The sequence below is a fragment of the Ictalurus furcatus genome, chromosome 9 (assembly GCF_023375685.1).
Source record: "Ictalurus furcatus strain D&B chromosome 9, Billie_1.0, whole genome shotgun sequence".
Lineage (NCBI taxonomy): Eukaryota > Metazoa > Chordata > Actinopteri > Siluriformes > Ictaluridae > Ictalurus > Ictalurus furcatus.
The window spans coordinates 20,820,348-20,834,489 of record NC_071263.1 but is presented as its reverse complement, the minus strand read 5'-3'; the positions used below and the strand labels follow the sequence as shown (position 1 = coordinate 20,834,489).

At 37.4% G+C, this 14,142-nt stretch overlaps 1 protein-coding gene across 4 annotated transcripts; it reads right to left on the bottom strand.

Annotated features, from left to right (window-relative positions):
- Positions 1 to 2,651: 2,651 nt before the first annotated feature.
- On the bottom strand, positions 2,652 to 11,552 carry ndc80 (NDC80 kinetochore complex component). 4 transcript variants are annotated; one of them, XM_053633619.1, is made up of 17 exons: positions 11,175 to 11,552; positions 10,219 to 10,312; positions 9,973 to 10,050; positions 9,443 to 9,575; positions 9,045 to 9,217; positions 7,884 to 7,986; positions 7,505 to 7,594; positions 7,241 to 7,334; positions 6,945 to 7,045; positions 6,632 to 6,776; positions 5,253 to 5,458; positions 4,465 to 4,617; positions 4,288 to 4,377; positions 4,013 to 4,105; positions 3,317 to 3,447; positions 3,109 to 3,211; positions 2,652 to 2,912 (listed from the first exon to the last, which is right to left on the bottom strand). In XM_053633619.1, exons 2-17 carry the CDS (start codon positions 10,305 to 10,307, stop codon positions 2,787 to 2,789), a joined length of 1,908 nt encoding a protein of 635 aa, XP_053489594.1. In that variant the 5' UTR covers positions 10,308 to 10,312; positions 11,175 to 11,552; the 3' UTR covers positions 2,652 to 2,786. The 4 variants fall into 4 exon arrangements, with proteins under 4 accessions (XP_053489594.1, XP_053489595.1, XP_053489596.1 ...); XM_053633620.1 differs by lacking the exon at positions 11,175 to 11,552 and adding an exon at positions 10,689 to 11,144; XM_053633621.1 differs by lacking the exon at positions 11,175 to 11,552 and adding an exon at positions 10,803 to 11,144.
- Positions 11,553 to 14,142: the final 2,590 nt, after the last annotated feature.

Genomic DNA, 14,142 nt, shown 5'->3' with positions numbered 1-14,142 from the left:
CTGCTGGAAAAAAGGACACAAAATAGAAACCCTCATAGAATTTGCAGTGGTTTTAATGGAAACTGTAATGTCCCTCTGGGTCTCTGCTGGTAATTTGTTGCCTTCTATTGTTGGCATGTTAATTCTAGTGGATACCATTGAGGACCAATAAAGGAAATGGTTTTAATGGTTAGCTGATTATTTGTAGTTAGCAATTTCTGTGATGGTTTCTATTGTTTGGTTGTTTTTCAGTGAGGGTTGCACATATGTGTAGATTTACTGAAGCTCTTGCCCATCTAGACTCAGGGAGCTGCAATTCAATTTCAATATATTTGTACAATAGCAGTAACAAATGACAACCACACACACGCACACAATAAAATGGATTAAATTCCCACCTGGGTAGTTGTTCAAACACTGTTTTGTTTTTAACCTGTTTTGATGTTTCATTATACAGTAGAAATGGCAAATAAAGGTATTCACATGGTTATTTTGGGAGGCACAGTGGATAGTGTTGCCACCTCACAGCTTGAGCGTCCCCGGTTCAACCCTGGTCTTGGGTTACTGTATGTGCAGTTTCGTACGTTCTGCCCATGTCCACATGGGCTTCCTCTGGGTTTTCAAGTTTCCTCCCCATTCCCAAAAGCAGGTTAATGAATTGGCGATGCCAGGGGTGTTTAATCTTATCAGGAAAGGGCTGGTGTGGGTGCAGGTTTTCATTCTAACCAAGCAGAAGCCACACCTGAATCTATTGAAAGCCAAGATCAACTGATTAAACAGGTGGAACCAAATGTGGCTCCTGCTTGATTGGAATGAAAACCTGCACCCACACCGGCCCTTTGCGGATAAGATTGGACACCCCTGGGCTATGCTAAATTGCCTGTAGGTGTGAATGAGTGTATGAATGTGTGTGCATGGTGGCCTGCAATGGACTGGGAACCGGAGTTCCTGGGATAGGCTCTGGATCTACCAAGACCCTGACCAGAATAAGACGGAATTCATTAATTTGTCTTCAGAAACTCAAATCAATTTATTTTGAATGTTCAGGTTCCCATGCAGAATAAGATTCTGTAATTTCCACAATTTATTCAAATCAAATCCTAAAATATTAGTTTTTATGCTGAAGTCTATTTAACAGATTTTTTTTCTGGTTTCACTACTGTGCTTGTGACTAAATAAAAATGATAAAGCATAAAGCACTTTTATGTTATAAGCTGTGATTTCCCATCATCATTCAGCACTGAGAAAGTACAGGTGCATCTAAAAAATATCTGAATATCATGGAAAAGTTCTTTTTTTCTCTCTCTCCATAATTTAATTCAGAACTTTCATAGCTTCTAGATTCATTACACATAAAGTGAAATATCTTGATTTGATCTTTATGATCTCAAAATATTAGAATAAAGAATTTATAATACAGAAATGTCGACCTGAGAAGAGCGCTAATCAGCTAATTAACTCAAAACACCTGCAGAGATTTCCTGAGCCTTTAATCTCTGTCTGGTTCAGTACACACAACCACAATCATGGGGAAGATGAAAGTAAATTTTGCATTTCATTTGGAAATCAAGGTCCCAGAGTCTGGAGGAAGAGTGAAGAGGCACAGAATCCACATTGGTTGAAGTCCAGTGTGAAGTTTCCACAGTCAGTGATGAGTTGGGGTGCCATGTCATCTGCTGGTGTTGGTCCACTGTGTTTTCTCAAGTCAAGAATCAATGCAGTGTCTACCAGGAGATTTTAGAGCACTTCATGCTCCCATCTGCTGACAAGCTTTATGGAGATGCTGATTTCCTTTTCCAGCAGGACCTGGCACCTGCCCACAGTGCCAAAACTACTAGTAACTGGTTTGCTGACCATGGTATTACCGTGCTCGATTGGCCAGCCGACTCGCCTGACCTGAACCCCATAGAGAATCTATGAGAGACACCAGACCCAACAATATAGACGAGCTGAAGACCACTATCAAAGCAACCTGGGCTTCCAGAACACCTCAGCAGTGCCACAGGCTGATTGTCTCCATGCCACGCTGCACTGATGCAGTAATTTGTGCAAAAGGAGCCCCGACCAAGTATTGAGTGTATAAATTAACATCCTTTTCAAAAGGTTAATATTTCTGTACTATAAATTCTTTATTCTAATATTTTGAGATACTGGATTTTTGATTTCCATGAGCTGTAAGCCGTAATCATCAAGATTAAAACAAAAAAAGGCTTGAAATATTTCACTTTGTGTAATGAATCTAGAATTTATGAACAGTTCCACTTTTTGAATTAAATTACGGAAAAAATACAAATTTTCCACGATATTCAAATTTTTTGAGATGCCCCTCTATGCATATAAATCTGTCACAAAAGTAGATTTTGAAGTGCTCAGCATTACTAAATAACATTAGTCCATGAACACACAATTATATTCAAAGAACCCGCTAAAAATGCATAATGATATGTAGTCACAATTGATCACTATGGGTTTAGTTAACAGACAACAATCAGAGTTGTATGAAACTTAAGGTCTTTATGTTCAATCCATAATGTAAATAATTAAGGTATTTCTAGGAGTTGTAATACTTTCTCTTTTAGCTATCTAGAAAAAGGTATTTAATTAGCATTAACATACTATTTAGATGAAGGACATGTTTATTTTATTTTTTTTTTTAAACAGAGGACAATGTATATATTTATTTATTTATTTATTTTTTAAAAAGGGACACTGCATGTTTTCCAAGGCCAATACACAATACTTTCTTTTAACACTAACACAAAAACTATTAGTACAAAACTATTTACATTTGGTTTCCCATTAAATCTTTAAAAAACATTTGCTCTAGCAACAAAGTTTTCCACCATTTCCTTCAGCTGCTGCAGATCTGCTTGGTCTTCACGGATAACTTCATTCATCTTTTCCATCTTTTTAACTTGGTCGTTACAGTGTTTCTGAAAATTTAGTACACAATACATGGAAAACCACTCAAACGATATATAACAAAATATAGTTATAAACATTAACTAAAACATGACCGTCCAATTGGCTGATCTTCATATATACATTAGTATGAATTGTTTCTATAGGGTCATGGCATCGAAAGCTCGGGTAACAGAGCTGGCTAGTTATAATATTGTTCTTTCTTACCTCAATTATATCCAAGTGGTTGACTGCAGCACTGAAGACATGTGCCAGATTGTTCGCCACCATCCTGCTTTCCTCTTTGGTTTCCTGAAGAACAAGATGGTACCTAAAAAAGGAAAGCATGTAACACCAATCATGTTTTATCCCTGTTAAGAGAAAAAATAAACAAAAATAGTTAGGTGATGGTACAAGGTTATGCATGTTTGCTCACTGTTGTTGGGCTGCTTTCAGCTGCTCTTCAGCCTCCTCATGTCCAGCCATCACTTTCTTTTCTAGAAGCTTCTTGTGACTTTCAGCAGAATCCATGTCGGCTGCCCACTTTTTCTCTTCATGAGCCATATCCTACACAAACAAGGGTTTAATGTTTAATTAGATTAATTATATATCAAATTACAATATCAAGTTTGGAATACTTAATTTACTTTCTTCGCGTGTCTTAGGCATTGGAACAGTATAGAGGTCGACCGTTAGTTGATTTTACCGATACTTAAGTTGGGCAGTACCTGCCGATATCAGATTAATCAACCGATAGTTTTTAAAAATTGATACTGAATGAAAACATAAAACTTAAATTAAAATACTGCTGAACTTTATTACAAAAATAAACAGTGCTGACTATATCATGAAAAATGTACTGTGCTTTTTAAAATTAAATAAATATATAAACATTAATATATATTAACTATGAATAAATACTAAAGTAGATGGTCTTCACTTATATATAGCACTTTATAAATAAAAGATATACATCCAAACTGAACCAAAACATACACAACGGTCCCTTCTCAGTCGCTCCCGCAACGGATGCAACCGGGAAAAACTATCTGTGCCGATTAATCAGCAAAACTGATCAAACGGACGACCTCTAGAATAGCAATAAAATTTCTCAGGCTTAGATGACACGTACCTGCATATCACGCTCCAGCTGCTCATCCAGTCTCCGAATCTGCTCCTTTAGCTGCTTTATGTCATTCAACTTCTCGGAAATGTTGGACTTTATCTATCAATCAGTAAGAGGACAAGTATATTACACATTCATGTTTCATATTGTTAACACCAGCCCCGAGGTCAATTGATAGGTGTCTAAACAAATTAAATTATTCATGTAAAACAAAAACCTAGTAAGATCATTAAATACATGAGAACAACTCAAATGACAAGAAGCTCACTTTCCTTTCATACCTGTTCAACTGTCTCATCCAGGCTCAGCTTCATATTAGTCACATTGCTGAATTCCTCCTCTACATCTGCCAGCATGCTTTTAAGAGGATTCTATAAAGAAGTTATAAGGACATTAATAAGAATGCCATAATGTGAACTTTGAGTGTGTATTAGCTGTAGTGGTGAGTTTGGCCATACCTGTATCTGAGTCCTGATCTGGGTGGCGGTGGTTGGGCCATAGTCATTGACTGTTTTGATCTCAAAGTCATGGCCACAGGCATTCTCAGCAGACTGGGGGACAAGCTTTAGCATGCGTGCCAGTTTGTGGTACTCCGCCAACTTTGCCTCGGCCTACAGGAACAAATTTAACTATATTAATAAGAAACAGTAGGAATAGTGGTTTCCTTGTCTATAAAGAAAGTAAAAATAAAATGTAGTAGTTGGTCATCAACAAAGACAAAATAAGATTCTTATATTCTACAGTATTATTTGAAACACCTCACAGTAGGCTATCAAGCAAATTCTGCATCCTGCACATTTAAATTCTGGATATCTTTGAGTACTTGGCCATATTGACACCTTCTCCTTCTATACTATATGGCCAAACATCTGTGGACACCTGACCATCACACCAATATGTGGTTCTTCCCACAATAATGAAAGCAGTATTCCTTTCACTGGAACCAAGGAGCCCAAACTTGACAATGCCCCTGTGCACAAAGTGAGGTCCATGAAGACATGGTTTTCCAAGGTTGGTGTGAAAGAACTTAAGTGGCCTGCACAGAGCACTGACCTCAGCCCCACTGAACACTTTTGGTTCAGTGGTCAAGTGTCCACATACATTTGGCCATTTTAATTAATTGTTTGAAGTGAAGAAGCATTATTAAGTATATTTTGGCATAAAGCTACTAACTCTTATTAATCAGGTTTGGTCAGCATGCATGCATACATACGCACACATATGTATATAAAAATATCCTACCCACCCTCTCCTTGGTTTTGGTCAGGGTGATCTCCTCATTCCAGGCCAGCTGCTGGGCCTCCTCAAGACTGTGACTCAGGGTGTTCACATTCTGCTGCAGCTCGTTCCTCTCTCTGTTGATGCGCTCAATGTCGGCTGGAGTGAACTTCTGATTCTCCAGAATGTGCTGCAGCCTAGCCTGCTCCCTCTTCAGACTCTCTAGTTGAAGGTCTACATACAAAGGCATTCACATCCTTTTTTGTGGTAAACAAAAGCTTCTACTGGATTTCAATAACGCAAATAAATAAGATTATGTGAATGGGTACATTACTGATCTTTATTTACTTTTCACACGTAACTGTCTTTGACTAGAGTGAACTTGGGCTTATTGCTACCAACAGAATGTGGTAATGTACCCATGATTAACTGGGTAATTAAATCGGCCTGGTCATCATGATGATATTGATAGTGATATATATATATATAAATAAAAAAAAATACACCAATTGTCATTATAATGTGTCAGAGGTTTTATAATTTCTTTGTTACTCATTTAATATTCCCTCCTTTTCTTAGTGACACACTTTAATTATTCGAAGTGTTGGGTAAAAATCACCGAACCTATAGTGGACGTTATAGTGGAGTTTTGATTAATTTCGTAAAACAGCAGCTATGACAGTAGTGCCAGCTGTAATTCAAGTCAGATTTATAATAATCTGCTTCTAATACATGATCATTTCTATAATATTAACTTATTTACAGGGGCAGACACTCCACATGATCTAAGTCTTAGAAAAAAATGGATTTAAAAATGGTTGGCATTTAACAAAGACAAATGTATAATCGTTGATATCATTGATATCGTTGAATCATTGATAGGGCGGCTGTGGCTCAGGTGGTAGAGCGGGTTGTCCACTAGTCTCTGCTACCACTGGTGTGCGTGTGTGTGTGTGTGTGTGAGAGAACGGGTGAATGAGATACAGTGTAAAGCGCTTTGGATAAAAGCCCTATATAAGTGCAGATCATTTGATATGATGATGTTTTCTTTGAGGAGACATTTATTTGGCATTTATGGAATGAGTCTCCAGTGTCAATGCTTTGTAATAGTACAGTAGAGGTGAAGCTAATCCTTTATGATTCCCACCAAATTAAAGTCTTATTTGCTTCACGAGAAACTGAAGCAACTACTGTTAATAGCTGCTGTAACACAAGTGATAATGAGAACTGGGATTATTCCTAAACATTTCACAACATTAAATAAAACTATAAATGGAGCAAAAATACGATGTCATTTTATTCCTTACATATCGCCCACCCTTACTGGTAAATGTTCCTTGAAAAAAACAGAACAAGGCTTGCAATCTTTCTGGTATAGAGGTTCAGATTCTGCAAAATGGGACATACTTGCTGCCTCCAGCTCCTCAGACAGCGCTGTAACCTTATTCTCCTGGTGGGATTTAAAAGACTCCATGCGAGTACGGTAGCTCTGCAGCTTCTGGAGGTCAGTGTGCAACTTCAGTTTCTCAGTCCTCTGTCCCATCAACCGATCCTACACAAACATACATTTACATTTATTCATTTAACAGACGCTTTTATCCAAAGTGACTTACAAATGAGAAAATACAAGCAAAGCGATATCAATATATTCAGTTTTGTGAGAGAATATTCAGAGCTGTTCAGGATTCATGCATTAAATTAAATAAATACATAGACTTACATTATGGCTCTCTTTCTCCAGTCTTTCCACCTCAGACATCAACACTCTGTGTTTCTCCTGTTGTGACTCCAGTAGAGCCTCATCAACATTATACAGCCTCTCTGTGGGAAGACATTTGATAATTTATATTTCCTGATCTGCTATTCCTGTTTTTTCTGCGTTTTGGCACACTGTTAAATTAGAAGATGTTAACGTTTATATTCTTCATGATCTTATCCAAAGTGTCTTCAACAGAAATCATGACTCTGTCCAACTTCACTATTATACTGTTAAGTAGGTATGCAGGTCTGACTTACTCAGATGACTGAGGTAGTCTGCATCCTCATCCTCAAAGGTATCTGCTCCTTGCATAAACTTGTTGTAGGTCTTAGAGCTGTATTCTAAAAAGAGCTGGAGACACAGACCAGGCATGCATGGTACACAACTCAAAAGACAGTATTTTAATCAAATAAATGAAAATGTATTCAAAGTTGTTTGATTAAAGTTCACTTCTACTTTGCTGTTCAGAATTACTAGAGGTTTAAAACTTTTGGCTAAGAATTTTAAGGGTATTATGGTACCTTACTGTACTCCATTCCATCCTCCAGCTCAGTGAAGCCATCTGAAAAATCTCCAAACAGCACATCCTGACCTTTCCAACTGTTAAAGACCTGCAACAACAGTTACTACAATTTGTATTCTGTGGAACTGAACACACTCATTCTCAAATCTAATACCATTATGTCCATTAACGGATCACTGGTGACACGGTTTGATATTATAGAGTATGATATTCATAAACGTGTGAGGAAAATCACATCTCGCAATCATCCCTTCTGAGCAAAGTCTGATTCTTTAACATTATGTTTTTATATGTTGGTATAATGCATGCGACTGATAACCCGACTGTTAAATCTTTTCCTGAAAGCTGGAAACGGTCCATCCAGAGACCAAACTTACCCTAACTGTGTCAATGAGCCAGATGAGTGCTCCCAGAGCCTGAGGCCATGTATGTGGAGCCCCAATGGAGTACATGGAGCTTTTTGATAGTGGAAATGGGTACCTGATAAATAATGTATATCTATTATTTCAATGCATAGGTCAACAAAGAGAGTCACTGATAACAGCAAAATTGTCTCTGGAAAAGATTATTTCTTAGGGGAACTAGGGATGTCACAATACCAAAAATCTAGTAGTCGGTACCGATACCACCAAAGGTACACGATACTCGATACCAAAGTCGATACCACGGTGTGGTATAAAATTTTTAAAATAAAATAAAAATAAAAAACTCTCCTGGAGGACATCCTCCTCTGGCTGATACTGGCAAGGGGGGGGGTATTTTAGTCATCAGACACTGACAATGAGTGGACGTGCACACTAAACGCACGCACACACACACACCTTATACTCTGAATGCAAGCATTAGTTTAAATTCACTGATATGGTGGCAGGCCAAAACAATTCATTAAAAGCATTAACATTTTAATAATTATTAGTGACATTAGGCTACATTTAGCTGACAGGACACGGTCTGAATGGCGATGCATGGTGGCCCATTCGGAGGTAGTTTATAACATTGCAATGTGTTAGCATCGTTAACAAATAACTAGCTATTGCAAACATTACATGGAGCATAACATTAGCTGGTTTCACAGCTACAATGCCAGCTGCCTCAAACAAATATAATATACGACCGTCTTTCAGGTGCTTCGCCAAATTCCAGGTGTTTCCTCGCTTTGTTTGAAATGAACGATAGCATCGGTTGCACACCGGAAACCTGATACTAGCTTTCGTCTTCCTCTCAACGAGTCAGGGCGGAACTAAATTTGTTAAGCTAAGCTAATCTTTTGTAGTTTTTCCCGTGTGCCTGTAGGCGTTCTTCTTCTTCACCACTTGTGGACCGACTAAAACACTTGCACGTATTTGCTGCCCCCATCAGGTCTGGAAGAATCGCAACCCCGGTACTTTCATTACAAGTGGTACCAACTGTACTGCAGAAAAACAAGTATCGTCACGTTTTAAGAATGTTGGTACCGACTTGGTACCGAAGTATCGGTTCTCATGACATCCCTAAGGGGAACATTATGTTGGTCATCATTTTGAAACTTTTCACTCTACCGCAAATCTCTCAATATCCTAGGGATTTCCTCTTCAACCTTGGCTGTAGGCATCTGAAAGGTGGGGTCCAACAAAATGTAAATAAACTCAAAGATCTTCAGGAACTCTTTAGTGGAGGGCGACTGGAGAGATTTGACTGTGATTGAAGCTGGGAATCCATTATCTCCAAGGAACTGCAAAGAAACAGAGAAACAGCCAGTGAGTCTACTGAATAAAACAGCCTTCATTAGACACTTATGACTAAATCCTAGCATTATTGGAGTACACTGTCTAATCTACAATGTTGAATTAATAAAAAAAACAAAAAAACAAGCAAAAGCAATGGATATTTAGAGATAACAACCCAATAATGGCCTCTTAATTAGAATGTAAAGGTGCTGAATGAGAATGGCGCAAACCTCACAAAGCTCCTTGATACACTGCTGAACAAAAGTTTTATCATGAAGAGGTCGGGGGTCCTTTATCTTCTCCGAACCTCCATAAGTCCCAAAAATGCTGTTTCTCTGCCCACCAGCACCCATACCTGCTCCTCTGTGGATAAATGAGAGTGAGACATTGTCAACAGAACTGAAAATGTGGGGGAAATTAACAGCAATGAAAAACCACCGACCATTATACAATATTTATGATGCATTTATAAGGGAATTAGAACAATAAAGTTTTGGAATTAATAGGGATTTTTATTATCAGGTAAGAAATAAAACTCAATGTAGCCTGACGCAAAGCAGGGTTACTATTCACACCCTGGAGTTGATTATTTTCTTATTATACAGCAGCACATATCAAAGTGTTTTATTCCTTTTATACCACAGCAACTGGCCAATAATTACAATTATTAATTTATTGTTGAATTTGCGAGAAAGTCATCATTTATAATTCTATTTAATGTTGTGGAAAGTCCACAAGACAACTTGCGTGCCTTTCTTACTTTCCAAAAAAGCTGGTCCTCCTCTCTGACGTGGTGGAGTGAGGCTTTGGGATGTTCAGCTTGCCAAATACATTGTTGCTGTCAAAAGAGTATAAAAGTGTCATATAAACACACATACAGCATTTATAGTCTGTCAGCCGTCACCCACCCCTGGGGCGTTGCAATGTAAGCAAGTGAAAAGCAAGATGTCATAAATACAGTGCAAAATACAGCAAAAATCCCAACTCATGAGTTCTGTATGTATACCTCTGTGGTGTGGCATTCGCCATACTCATCCTGCTGTCAGTCACACGCATCGGCATCTCGGAATATCTGTTGCTTGGTTTCCGGCTCATGTTGACTTTATAGCAAAAGCAAGAAATCACTCGAGTATATACACTGATTAAACTCACAACATGTAAAGGAAAAAACATTAAATGCAACACTATCTCAGCATGCCTATAAATAAAGATCAAGAAGCTACAACAGTCTTTTTAATTATTTAGAAGTTATACACTGTTAATGTAACGCTTAAATGCTCCAAATCCAGTCCCAGAGAATCATAATCCAATCATACACCACATTCATCGTACCAACATAAGCATTTCCAAATCACTCAATCTGAATTCAGTAGCACTGAGCAGTACCATCTGAGCTTCAATATTGAATCAATGTGTACAGCTACTCTGCTATTTTACCAAGTCAGTATGTTTTTAAGTTATTATAACTGGCAATACCTAATACAAATAACCGTGTTTAATGCAGTTAAAGACGATATCCCTTTCAAATTGGTTAAAAGTCCAACAGACTGACATTACTGTGTACAAATACTAGCTTTTAAACTAAAGTACTTTAACCCAGCTGCTTTGTCCCACTCCACCTCCATCTGCGGGGTTAGCCAGGTTCTCCAGCTAGCATATGAGGACACTCCTAGATCAATTAAACATGCACAATACTAAGAAACCTAAGAAAACCGTTTTTTTAACGTACACTATTAAACCTCACGAAAAAAGTTTTAAAAATAGCTAACCAGTACTTAGCTAGCGCTATTAATACAGCAGTAGTAATACAGAACAGACTAGCACAATGAGCCAACTAACGATAACTAGCTGCATAAAAAAAACCAACGTTAACTAGCTGCTTAAAATATTTAATTATTCATATGACTGAATTAATTATTAAATGTGCTTATCGCGTTTATCTGCACAATTAAAAAAAAATACCGTAGATTTGAATCCAGTTCCGCCTTTGCTGTTTTCAAAATTTCCGCCAACCCTTTTCAACGGACCACACGGATGACGTCACGTGCGGGCTACCTTCAAGTGCTCACTGTGTTTTATTGTTTCCGAGTGGTGTCGCTTCAAATACTCTTCCTTTAATCGTACGTGTTTTCTACTCTCTCAAAACGTTTCATGCAAAATACCCAGCTCAATGGTTTGGTACTATTTTAGAAAATAAATAAAATATGAACATTTATTTTCTGTCTAATGTTGCATACACTCTATGAAACGCATTTACGCATGTAATAATGACAAAACGAGTAGTTTGTGTATCGTGAACTATTTTCCAACTGCCCCAAGTAACCATTTTGACTTTACGCCCGTTTCCTCGGCAGATTGCGTGATTAATGAAGTACCGCTCGACTCAAAGAGTCGGCTCTTTGAGTCTGTTCTTTTAAGTGAACGTCAAGAGCCGATTCGAGTGTATGAGCCTTTTGCCCTTAGTTAATTAATTACTTAATTTAATTTTTTTAGGATTGAGGAGATGCTGTTGCTGTTGCAGTGTAGTTACATCAAAATTCGTCCAAAGAAACTCCTTCCCAATATCTGAACTCTTTGTCCTGGATAAATATAGTGTTGCTTGCTATTAATGTTATTTTACTAATAGGAAGGTAGAGTAGGATTTCATGAAATCATTTTAGTTATAGTTAGACAAAGAAGAACAAACATTGTTCAAAATATTGCAAACCTTGTCCGGTTTAGAAGAAAAAAAACCCTCAACGAGCCGTTTGGGAGACAAAAGATTCGATTCTTATTGAGCTGAACCAAATGATCTGACTCTCTGAAAAGAGCCGGAATGTAACCCACTGAACTGGGAGGTACTGACGTTTTCTTTTTTTGTAATCGCCATTTTGATCACGTGGAGTTTGCACAATGTGCGGTGTTACAGTACCATTTTGTTACCAGATGGTTTACAGAAACACTTTTTATTCGTGTTTTAATTTAACTTACATTAAAACGTTTAAAGGAGGTTTTCTTTTTTTTCTTTTTTTCACCAGTCACTGCAAATGGTGGGTACAGTTTCCACAACAGGGAGTCCTTCAGTTTATTTGTTTAGGGATTTTGACAATCGACATTTTCACAAAGCAGATTTAAAGAAATATGGATGTATATTTAGATACCTGATGAGTGAGCCAGTGGTGGCAGTGGCAAAGAAAAAACTCCCTGAGATGGTGGGCGATATATGACAAAAAATATCATATCACAATACTTGAAGACATTTCTACAATATTCATTACAGTATATATGCAAGTGCCAGCAAAACGCTAGTGTTGCATTAAAAAAAAAAAACTTTTTTTTTTTACCTACAATGTGTACAAAAATAAATACTTTAATTATATTTTAAACTTTAAAAATACTTGAAACAAACAAACAAAAATTTTAATAATAATAATACATTTTAAAAGTTTCAATACAAAATTCTAAAAACTTTAAAAACTAAAAATTGTACATCATATCAGCTGCTTCTAATCATTTGCCATTGTTATTGCCATTTTAAAAAAAAGTCTTTGCTCAGAACTCTTGTGAACAATCATTTTGAGTTTCTTTTTTGTTTACATCTGATCATGCGAGACTACACTCTTCCTGTATGTTTCCTGAAATGGTATCTTAATCTCCATTTGGATTGCACAGGTAGACTTTCCTCTTTTGTTCTTGCCATTGATGCAGCAGTTTTTCTATTAGAATAAACTTTGCCTATTTATGTATTTTAGAACTTTGTCATGACCCTTCGGCTGAACACCAATAAATCAATATACAACACTATACATTGTTCAATGGTTCTAAATATATTAAAAAAGGATTCAGTATGTGCATACTGTTAATAAGAGTCCCGGGATGAGCTCAGTCTTCATGAATACAGCAGTAGTTCTTAAGTGCAAGTCTACAGTATTCATATGAGATTATCTATTGAAGCAACAGTGAGACTTGCCATAAATTGTTGTTGGGAAGTGCAAATCTTTAAGCTATCCATGTGTGTCCATCCACAGCAGCAGAAATGGAGTTATAAATGCAGAAAGCTCCAAGTAGAAGATCATCAAGATGATAAAAATGAATAAAAGCAAACAGCAGCCAGTCAGGCACACTGATCTTCATTTATTCTCAGTCAATATAATTGGTTGTTGTTTTATGTGCCGATTCAATGCCAACTATGCAGGGTCTGTCGAATAAAAAACATACATTTAAATTAAAAATTAAAACAGAGCATTGTAGAGAATCATGTTTCCTTATTTTATTTAGTTTATTTAATGCTTCTTTCATATTAATATAATTACATATGCCTTTATTGTTAGAGAACACAGTGGTGATCTAGTACAGTAAATGTGATATAGACCACAGGATTATATACTAGCTTAGTTCATTTTAATTTGCTTTGACCTGAACTAACCTGAACCTGGTCTTAAAAGTCTTCTGTGAACCACTTGTGTTTGCTCATCTCCTGGAGGCTTGGCCGTTTGGTAGGGTCCTGTTCCAAGCACCACTCTATCAGATGGCGGCAGGCTGTGTGGGCAGTGACGTGATCAGAGGCAGAAATTTCGTCACTACTTTTTAACTTCTATTTGCAACTTCAATATCATTTCTCTCAAATTTTCACCTTTTGTAATATCTTAATATGATGCTTCTGCATTTTCTCACCTTCAGACAGGCCAGGCTTCAAATTCAGGGTCCCAGCAACAATTTCCTCTTCAGTCATGAAGGGCATTTCTCCAAAGACTAGACTAAAGAGGAGTATACCGAGACTCCAGACAGTAGCAGGGTAGGCATTATATTCTTGTTGCAGAATCCATTCTGGAGGCCAGAAATCTGGAGTTCCTGAATGAAAGAGCAAGAACACCATCAGCAACATCACCCATCCATCCATTTTCTGTACTGCTTATCCTACACAGAGTTGTGGGGGAGCCTGGAGCCTATT

What these genes read in the sequence shown, in the direction of transcription:
- ndc80 (XM_053633618.1), bottom strand. Translation starts at nt 10,385, where the DNA reads ATGTTTTTTCCTTTACATGTTGTGAGTTTAATCAGTGTATATACTCGA. An exon ending in GTATCAAGGAGCTTTGTGAG is followed by an intron (nt 9,218 to 9,442) that starts GTTTGCGCCATT and finishes GTTTCTTTGCAG; the next exon opens with TTCCTTGGAGATAATGGATT. An exon ending in TGGATGAGACAGTTGAACAG is followed by an intron (nt 4,106 to 4,287) that starts GTATGAAAGGAA and finishes ACTGATTGATAG; the next exon opens with ATAAAGTCCAACATTTCCGA.